At 36.8% G+C, this 11,011-nt stretch overlaps 1 protein-coding gene across 1 annotated transcript; it reads right to left on the bottom strand.

Annotated features, from left to right (window-relative positions):
* Positions 1 to 695: 695 nt before the first annotated feature.
* mmp15a (matrix metallopeptidase 15a) lies at positions 696 to 10,944 on the bottom strand. The gene is made up of 10 exons (XM_084094719.1): positions 10,213 to 10,944; positions 8,778 to 8,926; positions 7,871 to 7,993; positions 7,477 to 7,781; positions 7,115 to 7,276; positions 5,253 to 5,512; positions 4,838 to 4,976; positions 4,014 to 4,161; positions 2,666 to 2,781; positions 696 to 2,307 (listed from the first exon to the last, which is right to left on the bottom strand). Exons 1-10 carry the CDS (start codon positions 10,327 to 10,329, stop codon positions 1,871 to 1,873), a joined length of 1,956 nt encoding a protein of 651 aa, XP_083950845.1. The 5' UTR covers positions 10,330 to 10,944; the 3' UTR covers positions 696 to 1,870.
* Positions 10,945 to 11,011: the final 67 nt, after the last annotated feature.

The raw sequence follows: 11,011 nt of genomic DNA, 5'->3' as shown, positions 1-11,011 counted from the left end.
TGTTAGGATAGCATTTTTAACACCTAATCAAACAAAATAGTATAATTTATAAAAATGGAACATTTGCGAAGGGTAACTGTTAAGTTAGCGGACTAATTGGTTAACGGCATGCTAAGATTGTTCAATTAAGGGGTTGCTTTGGTAGCCGTTTTAATGTCCGATCAAACAAAAATGTATAATTGAACTTTTGGGAAGGGTAACTAAGTTAAGCTAGCAGGCTAATTAGCTATCAGAATGCTAAACTGCCATCCTGAATAGTTAGCTAGCAAAATTTAAGCTAAAAACAACAAGAAATGTTTGATTACACAATATATAGTTTTGGTTATATAGTATATTACAGAATATTCTATGTAAATGTAATTTAAAAGACTTTTGCCCAGGTTCACAGACAAGGCTTAAGACTAGTCCCAGACTAAAATGCATGTTTGAGCTGTTTTAACTGAAAGCAACTTGTACTGATATATCTTATAATATGTCAGTGCCATTGTGTTGTCTCAAAATACACTGGTAATGTTTTTTTCTAAGGCACGTTAATAAAAGCTACTTAAATGTCCTAATTTAACTAACCTACTCCTGTTTTTATCTAAGCCCTGTCTGTGAAACCAGACCATAATGGTCAAAATAACAGTTTATATGACAGTTTTAAAAGTGTTATTGTACTCAAACCAAAACAAAGGAAGTACAAAATCAGTAGAGGAAGTTAAAAAAGGCATACTTACAGCCATATACTCCATTTTATTGTAAGCAAGCTATATACCAGATAATATCTGTGAACAAAAGCAATACATGCCCTGCATGATTTACTCAACTGTTAATATAAAACAATGCAAATCAAAAACAAATCAAATAAAACATCAAATTAATAGTCAAGGGAGTTTTTCATTTGGCACTACAAAAAGCACAAAGACATTCATATCGACACAAACTACAAAAATGACACAGGTTTAAAACACAGAAGGCCATGTGGACAAAGAAAAGCATTTGCGCTTTTCGCTCAAACTGTGTGGCTACTACGAAAAGCCTGTGGCGGTCAGTAAAAAAATTATATTTCCAACACAGTGGTGATGGTCTGCACTATTAAGGCACAGATTCAGCCTTGAAAGGCACTGATGGACACAATCCGAGGCCAGAATTGGCTCTCAAAAACAAAAAACCTCACAACTGGGGAGACTGGAAGTGTGGAGGGAAAACAAAGGAAAGTCCCACAGGAAGACAAACTTTGAGGGGGGGGGGAAGAAGTAGGGGCGCGCTAATGTAGGTCATGATGACAGTACAGCCACGCCTCGAATCTCCTCAATTCCCCCTCCTCCTTGTCTTTGGCACGCTCAGTGGAACTCAGGCAGAGGAAATGCTGGCAGGCTACAAGCCCCCATCCCCCCTTTACTCTCCATAAAGTCAAAAATCAGCAACATCTGTGTAATGCAAGCCAGGCTCCACAGGGAAGAGACTATAAACCCTGCTAAATGTGCGTAAGACAATTTATTAAGCCTGGCTTTTCTTTTAACCCTGCACTTTCAGCAAGACCTCGACACAGAGTTTGCGGTTTCCTCCATTATTGAGGCTGGTTAGCAGAGGATGTGAAAGAAATGTGCTGATCTAAGCTTGTTTTCATACATCCAATGTTTCCCACAGTGTACAACCGAACAGTTCGGGCTCAACAGGAAAACAGAAACCTCGCAGACGGACGACTCACTTGCAACATCACACACAACCGTAAAATGACCACAAAACAATCAAAATACTATCAAAAGTGCAAATTCTATGTTGGGAAGAGGGTTTTTGATTGGATGAGCACCATAAACAATCGAATGACAAGGTGTGTGTGTGCAGAAATACTTGGCTATTGGGTAGCGAAAGTGTGCGCACTTTGTCAGACCCACTGCTGCAGGGACCTTTTGCAGTGAACTAACACTTTGGGCGTCTGTTTCCTCTGGAGTGTGGTGATTATGATGTATATGACTCCCAGAATGCACAGCACCAGAACCAGAGGCACAGTCACCAAGATGAGGGTCATGATGTGTTCATCAGTCTCATTCACTCTTAGAATAACATCTACTTCCTTTTTCTCGTCCTCTTTGTTATCATTTTCTGTATCTTCTTCATCACCATTTCTGTTGTCGTCAGGGTCTTGACTGTTGTTGGTTGTCTCTGGCGATCGGCGGTCTGGATTTACATTCGTTTCCACATCAAAGTGCACCCGGCAGCCCATGAAATCATTTAAAATTGATCTCGGGTATCCAGCGTCAACCTTCATTCGCTTGTTATCGAACCTCCAGTACTTGGTGTCTTTGTAGAAGTAAGTGTACGCTGTATGGAAAAGAGTTAAAATGGGAATTAGTGTAAATAAATACACTAGTGACTAATGACGACATAAAATTCCATGTCATGATCACCAAATGTTTGATCAAACGAGATTCTAGCCAATCGTAGGCAGGCTCCGAATTCCAAAGCTATAAAAAGATGAGCCAAATACGATCATGAACAATGGCGTGAAATTAGAAGTGAGAGCAGACCATTTCCAAGTCAAAGGTCTTATTGCGCCCCAGTTTTTCAGCAATGAGGTCACATTTTCCCTCTCAGCTTTGGATTAATGGACTTGTTTCTCTTTTTTCTTGCATTCAGCTGTGACATTTTCTCGGGCAGCCGTCCCCCCAGCCTGACTCACCTCCATCATCGCTGAGGAAGGCCCCTTTCGGGGAGCCGGGAATGGAACCCCACACACTCACTGGTTTAGGGTAATCTTTATCCATGACACGGGATTCTTCACTAAACCGCCAATATCTTTAAGAGAAAGCAATAATGGAAAACATTTAGAACTTCTCATTATGCTAATGCATAAAGTGTTAGTTCACCAAAAAAAAAATCATTAATGAACAAAATTTGAAATACAGCGCTCAAGTCATAAAGACAAATTTTATGGTACTTTGTCTGTCCAGATCATATCTCATTCCATAATCAAAAGAAGGAAAATAGAAATTTACATTTTGCTTACAGCTTGCTTTTAGGAGCATTAATAAGTTTTGCATTGTGGTATTATTGTTATGACAATCGTAATTTTTATCATCGTAAAATAAAAAGCTCAAATGTATTAAATACATTTTATACATATATAATTATATATTATACAGTAATGGCCAAAAGTAATGAACAGAGGGGATTGGTTTGGGGATTTGTTTTTAATGACCCAACAAGTTTGATTATTAAACGATTAAAATCTGAGGAAATTATTTGATATTTTTATATTTTAAATATGAGGGAAGAACAAAACACTAAATTTGGTTGAGCTATTTATCTGACAAAATTATTTGGCAAAAACGGGGTAAACAACAACTACAGGTTTAGTTTTACTATGAAAAAAAAAAAAGCATATAAAAACAAAAACATGTGTTCATAATTTCTTTGTATGAGAGTCTGGCCCAAAAAATATATGTCCGCACAATTTGGCATGTTTCATTGCATTATCACAAATAAAACAATTGACTTGAAGCACAACTACGCAATATGCTTTAAAAAAAATCTTCAACACATTATTAATTATTTGAATAAAGGGTGAAGATATAAATTTTTCCTAGGCCGGACACCACTTTTGGCATATTAGTGCTGTCAAATCGATTAACCGCATCTAGCATAAAACTTTGTGTTTATATAATGTGTGTGTGCATACACTATATATGTGTGTGCGTGTATATATACACGTATATTATATTATATTAACACAAACTTTTATGTTAGATGCAATTCATTAATCACTGGGATATATATATAAATATATACAGATTATGTATATTTCATAGTCAGTTTTATTTGTTTTAGTTTTTATTTTATATACAGTATTAAATTAGTCTTTAAGCTATGCTAATTCATATTAAAATAATACATTATCAAACCTTTTTTTCGCATTGCAGTAATGATAATCCCACTCTAAAGCAAGTTTAAATGAAATATTATGTTGTTCTATTGACGGCTCTGTTGATATCTAACTCCCAACCTCTTGACACATCTGGCATGTTTACCTGTCTCCTCTGAAGAAGTAAGTATAGCCAGATGGTTCCCACCACACTGCCGTGTCCACTCTGTCAGGCATGCCTTGACCATAACGAAACAAGTCCTGAGGGTATCCAGGTTCCACGTCTGCTTCTCTGAAAAGCCAGTATTTACTTCCTGCAGGATTGATACAAAACACAAAGAGCCACATTAGAGGGAAAGGGAGGGGTTGCATGGCTGAGAGATGATATCACAGTGCGCTCTATTCAACTAGTGAGATTGCACAAAAGATGTTTTGTGTTGCATGAAAGCAAATTTCCTTTCAAGCAAATGCACAAATGAAACATGAAGTCTCACAATCTGCATAAAAACAAGACAATAACTGTGGCTCTTTCCACTACACATTCCCAACAGCAACTTCTCAAGGTTTCTTCTCTCAGAATATGACAACAGAGCAATCAGCATCTGGAGCTGGAGCTGACGCAATGCAGACGAAGTCTTGTGATGCTGCCAGACTTTCCTTCTCTTCTCTCGGAGTGTTTTACAAGTGACATAATTTGACTTCTAGATGCTGTTACAGCAAGAACAGATGTTTAAAGAAGAAGAGGATTGATATCTAGGAAATTTTTGAAGATGTCAGTCTATAATTCTCATTCAAACAAGATGCACATTCTCTGCTTTTTGGATCATAATCTGCAGCTTCACTGGGAGAAAAAAAACCTATAAATCTGTAAATGTCCTTAAAAAAAGATAAATACTTGAGAATCAAAACTGCATAAGATAGTAGGACTTTTTTTTAAAGGATAAACCTCACAAAAATTAAGTTCTTAAATATTTAATTCATGACTCAGACCTTTAAAGAATACAAATTTCCCATCATGCCGTTCATAGGCAGCGTCTATGTTCTCTGGAAGCCCCATCCAGAAGAAGGAGATCGGCATTGGGTAATTATCCAAAACCCGGTTCCTTCTAACCCTCCAGAACCAGCGACCCTGAAAAAGCAAAACAACATTCATTTAATCGTAACACTCAACAGAAAGATGTGTGGATTTGTATGCTTTGTTGGAAAAGTTCAACCATCTTCTTGCAGACACCTGATCCAAATTGTTATCAAAACCAAACAAAAGACATCGCTAGTGTTTTACAAATGTTCTTATGCAGTTGCTAAGGTGTTCAAAGTGGTTTTTAGCACTTTACTATGTAGTTGCTAATCTGTTTTTTATCAAGAACCACTATAACTGCATTTACTGAAGATCACTCTTTCTAACCTTGAACACAAACATCTCCCCTCTCAGCATGGTGACCGTGTCAAAGTTCCCCTCGCAGATGTCAGGTGCATCCTGATCCGAGCGTGCCGTGGGCCGGGGTCTATGGGTGGGGTTGACCGGAGGCACCCAGGGCTTGGTGGGCTGCAGCGAGGGTCTGGTGGTTTTTGGTTGGGCCACTGTAGTGGTTGGCTCTGGCTCGGCAGTGGTTGTAAACAGGGTTGTGGTGGGAGTTGCTTGAGTGATGACAATCTCTGGAGGGCCTGTAAATACCAAACCATAATGCATTTTCACACTTAGCTAATCATACTCTTTTCCACACTGAATAGACTCAGAACGCGTCACACTTTTCCATCCAGCACCAGAAGGCCCATGAGGCTCATTCAGCCTGCAGTGGAAGGCTTTCAAATGGAGAAAACAGACTCAAACAAAGACACATACACTGAGAAATTCGTTGGTGCAGAACCCAATGCAACTGCACTCAAGCTCATGAAATAGAAAAATGTGGATAACTAAATTCTACGTTGTGAGAACTCACAGTTGCATCAGATACAATTTGACGGCAAAAGTGTCATTTGGACTTTTGCATAAAAGGGGCATTCACACTGACAGCAATTAAATCTTTTACTTTCTTTATTTTTCTTTACTTTCATTAATGTGGCGTTCCACATGTATCACTCTGGGTCGCTTGTCTGTGTTAGTGGTGGGGATTTTTCAGTGGCTCTTTTTGCAGGTTTCACTGTTACACCAGACAAACGACACTAAATCTTCACTCAAATGATTCATTCAGAATTACTGAACAAAACAAGTGACTTTCATCATGAGTAAAACATTGAATCATTCAGTTAACTAATTCATTCAACCTTCTACAATTCAAGTAAATCAATCACATATGCGACCAAATTTCATGCTAGGCAACGACAACAACAAAAAATCTTTAATTAGCCAACGGCTAGTAAATTGTACGATTTCACTCGCCTGTGATTCATTTAGAGGCAAACAATTTTATTTAGCGCAGATATAATTTCATTGCCTAATGTTCCGATCGGACCAGTGCCGCATTGTCATGAAGGTTTATAATTGGCAAGGCTTAAAAACACATGCAAAAGTATACATTCTAGCGCAAGAAGATGCGAAAGAGAGTGCAATGAGAAAGGACTTGAAAGGACAATTTCATACAGAATTATGTCAACATGCCTGTCTTAGCTAGTATCCTAGTAAACATAGTTGGTTATGTCTTAAGTGAACAAAAACATTGGAGAAAGACCACGCATGTGTAACAGTATCAGTATATTCCGTGCATTGTCTTAAAGTGATTTAATGTTTTTAATGTTAATCAAACAACATTAGACTCACTGCAACAACAAAAAAATCACTCTTATAACTTTTGACTTAATTACTTTTGGGTGACTCAAGAAAACAATGGCGACTCAAGCTTCAGAGTGTCTTTAGAGGGTTGTCATTAAAAACATTGATACATTCAGGAACAAATCCCTGCATATCTCAGTAAACCAATTATTTAAAAAAAAACATTGATTCACTCAGGTACGAAACTGTCTTTTTGAGTAAAAGATTGAATCATTCACTTATTTATGAACAACGCACCACTACCGTGTGTTACTCGCAGACAGTTTCCGTTGTTGCTTTGTTTGGAACTTATTTGTTGGCAGAACAGTAGAAGTAACTGTCAATACTGGTTCTCAAATGTAAGCAACTCAATATTAACCTCTCGTTTATAGAACTGTTCTGTAAAACCAGTATCACACACACAAATGAATGTGAATTCATATCATGGATCTAACTGAACTAACTATAATGGATAGTAAGATAAATGAACTGAAAGGAAGTATATTAGACTAGCTTACCATAGATCTGGTGAATGCCATTTATATCATCTTCAGCTAATGAGAAGCTTTCTGTGTCCATCCACTGGTAGAAAGGCGACATGATGGCGGAAAGGTCGTTGGAGTGCTCCAACCCCAGTGCGTGACCCAACTCATGAACAGCGACCAGAAACAAGTCGACACCTACAACCACAAACAAAAACAGTGAACCAAATGACTACACCATATACTAAGAAAAAACAAAGGGTTAAATTTATTGGTGAACATTTTAAGACATTTAAATGCTTCTAACATCTAGAGGTTCTGTGAGAAAGTTAATGCTTAGCTAATATAAAGTAAATTTTCTTTGAAGTTGGAAAATGATTGCAGAAAACTGTTCACACCTGAGCCCTCCCGTTGGTTCACGGTCCATGGCTCGTCTATGTCAAAATGTGTGTCTCCTCCCATTCCGGGACCTGGGAAAAAAGCATGTGCCAGAGACCCTCCTTCCCCATCGAAGAGAGACATGTCGCCATGATACCCAGAGGCAAACAGTAGTATTATGTCAGGCCCCTCACTGCCATTCTTTATCTCATGATATGGGACCTCCTCGAACCGCAGAGGCGTTACTTTCTCCCATACCTGAAAGGCTTTGCGAATAGCCTCATGGGTCTGCTCCTGGCCAACTTTGGGTGAGTGGTTCTGAATACTTGAGCAGGAAATAAAGACGTTTTTTCTGGTCATTATTGACTTGATCAATGCAAGTTGAATTTGTTTTTGTGTTGATGTTTCATTCACCTGTAAGTCAGCTTGTCCTGATCCCACTTGTGGCCAGTAAGCGCATACCGCTTACGCCGAGCACCTCGCTCCGTTGACTCCTCAAAACGATCAGGCACTCCACAGCGAGGTCTTTTCATGGCTCTGAAAAAAATAAAAAAAATATAAAAAAAATATACACACACTCACACATATTTTCGGAATCGGAATCGGGCATTTATATAGCGCTTTTAACATTTATATAAATATTTTAACATAAATTATATATAATAAAATAAAAAAAAACGTATTTAAAATTATTATCTCTATTATTTTAAAATAAGTATAATCTGTGTTACTTTAATATTAATTAAATACTATCATGTACCATGTGCTTTTTAAATTTTTTTTTTTGATTTTTCAATTTAATTTTAGTTTAAGTTTTTAGTAATTATGTATGTGCTTTTGTCATTAATTCGTTTTTTGATATGTCTATTTAGATTTAATTTATATCTTGTCCAGTTTTTGTTTTAGTTTTAGTAATTTTAGTATTTTAACAGTTTTTTTGGGACTTTTTTTCCATCTAACACTCATATTTTATTAGATTTAATTTCAGCTTTCCATTAACAATTTTTTTCTTAGTTTTTAGTTAGAGTTAACAATAACACTGGTATAAAATATTATTTTTAAAAAACAACAACAACAATAAATTTAAATGCATTTTTAAAATAAAATTATTTTAATAATAATACAATTATTATTACTGTTGTTATTAAAAATATTCATTTTAATGATAATTATTAAGTATTATGGATAATCTACATGACCTAGTTACACTGTAGGACAGTAACTCATGAGACTTTCAATTTTCTCAGTTAACTCCACACAATTAAAACAGACTGAGCTCTTGTTGTTGTTCCATGGGCAGTTGAATAAGAGGAAATCATACTTCAGAGTGGCCAAGTCCATGTGTCCGGTAACCTCCAGGCCATAGAAGCGCTGCATATCCTTGATGGCGCTAGAAAGGATCTGGGCTGACTGCATGGTGGACATCTGTCTGCTAGCCTGGGACAGGTAGCCATATGTCCTCAGCCATGACTTTAGGAAACAACAGATAAAGTTGGAGAGTGAACAATGTATTGAAACAACTACTATCAAGTAGTGTGGTGAGGATGGGATAACACAGCAACTATCCATTAGAATCCAAAGGGAAATGTTAAACTACATAAACACTGTCTAAACTCAAACCATATTTTAAAAAAATGCACCAGAGACATGTTTTGAATGTTTGGTTAAGCACTGGATATTAATAATCTGAATATGTTCAAAGTTAAGACTTCTGCCACATGGTCAGGCTATGAGTGAGGACAGATGTAAACATCCTTAGGCACATCCTTACACACAGATGTTCACCAGGGGTTATATTGTATGGTTAGTTAACAGACAGGATAAGATTCTGAGTTGTTTTTGTAATACAGCCCTAGATTTGCATGTAAACCAATAAAAACCTATATGATCCTATGAGGAGCGAAAAAACACTAATAAAAAAAAGCTTATGAATTAAAGTCAAAGTTCTAAGCATAAAGAGAGACAGACTGAGATTGCTTTTTTATTTTACAGATTGGTTATTTTTATGTATTGGTTATGTGTCCAATAACCAATATTTGAAACCATTTTATAGATGCTTTCTGATGCAATTATAGAATGATCAATAAACTATGACAGAAAAAGCTATATCCATTATTAATATTTTTAATAATAATAATTACTATTGTTGTTATTTATACAGTATAATTTTTATCCTAAGTTGTTCTTATCTATATGACCATACATATATTTTCATCTTTGTTTTGGGATGTCTAATTGTAAATTGTCTGTATTTCTCACTTTACAGTGAATGGCTATTTAAACCTGATATTAAAGAACCGATTGAGAAGTGAAAAGTAGGAATGTCAAAAAAAACAACAACAACAAAAAAACACCTATCTCTAATTGTAAAGTTTTCTTAAATGTGATCCTTTTCCTCCTAAACTGAACCTAAAACTCATCTTCTAATGCTGTCAAATCGATTCATCGCGATTAATCGCATCTAACATTAGTTTTTGTTTACATAATATATGTGTACATATACATATATTATGTGTGTGCGCGTCTGTGTATACATATGAATGTATAAATGTGTGTATATACACATGCACACATATATTATGTAGCAAAACTTGTTAGATGCGATTAATCGATTTGACAGCACATTTTCCAATCCTGAGCACCGAAAAATACAGCCAAACAGAATTTCACATCTTAGCATTAACAAATAATAAAGCCACAGTTTTTTTTTCGTGTATTTTTTTTTTACAACACTCAAAACGAGGTAGTCTACAAACCTCTGCGTTGAAAGCTTCTTCTTCTGCAGCTGTTTCAGCAATGTTGACAAACAGCAGGATGAAAATCATACTAATGGATCTCAGCGAGCGATGCGATCTACTCCTGCGGGCTGACATCTCTCCACTCCCGGGACAGCAATGAGAAATGAACACAATCTTCTCCCCGCTTAAATGGAAACCCGAGAGATTGTAGTCTTTTACCACCAAAACAAGGTCATTGCTCTTCTCTGACTACAAAACCACCAATTTAGCGCACGTTTCTCTTCTCCAGTCAAGTTTTCCCTCGTGCAAACAGTTAGTAAAGGTCTCCAGTGGCGCGCGCACGCTTGTAAACTACATTAGCATGAGCAGCAGCTATACCCATTAAATATTGAATAAAAGACTACTTGTTGATATTTGCATTGTCTATGTTGATGTAAGTGCCGCCTGGAAACCCATCCAAAAATGTCGAGGACCAGGCGGCGCGTCCTCGGAGTGATCCTCAATTTTTTTTTTTTGCAGGACACCAAATATGAGCATGAAATCTCACCAGGATCTCACGCTGATCTGCAGCACGCAGCCGCACCCGCACCCGCTTCCCTACCCACTTTCTCGGTTTACCCCCGTGATGTTTTTGCTTTAATAATACACAAACCACATATTTAAAAAGAAAATCTAGATGAAGGGAACAGTACAGAAATCGGTTTATTTACAGAACGAAAAAATTAAGCAAATTTGTTTCAATTTTAGTTCTCACTGCCACCTGTTGGCCATATTCAGTACTGCAAAAATAAAGTTCGATTTATACGCAAAAATAAAT

This window comes from Abramis brama, assembly GCF_963993115.1.
Source record: "Abramis brama genome assembly, chromosome: 20".
Classification (NCBI taxonomy): Eukaryota; Metazoa; Chordata; class Actinopteri; order Cypriniformes; family Leuciscidae; genus Abramis; species Abramis brama.
The sequence above is the reverse complement of the archived record's forward strand: the minus strand, read 5'-3'. Positions and strand labels throughout refer to the sequence as shown.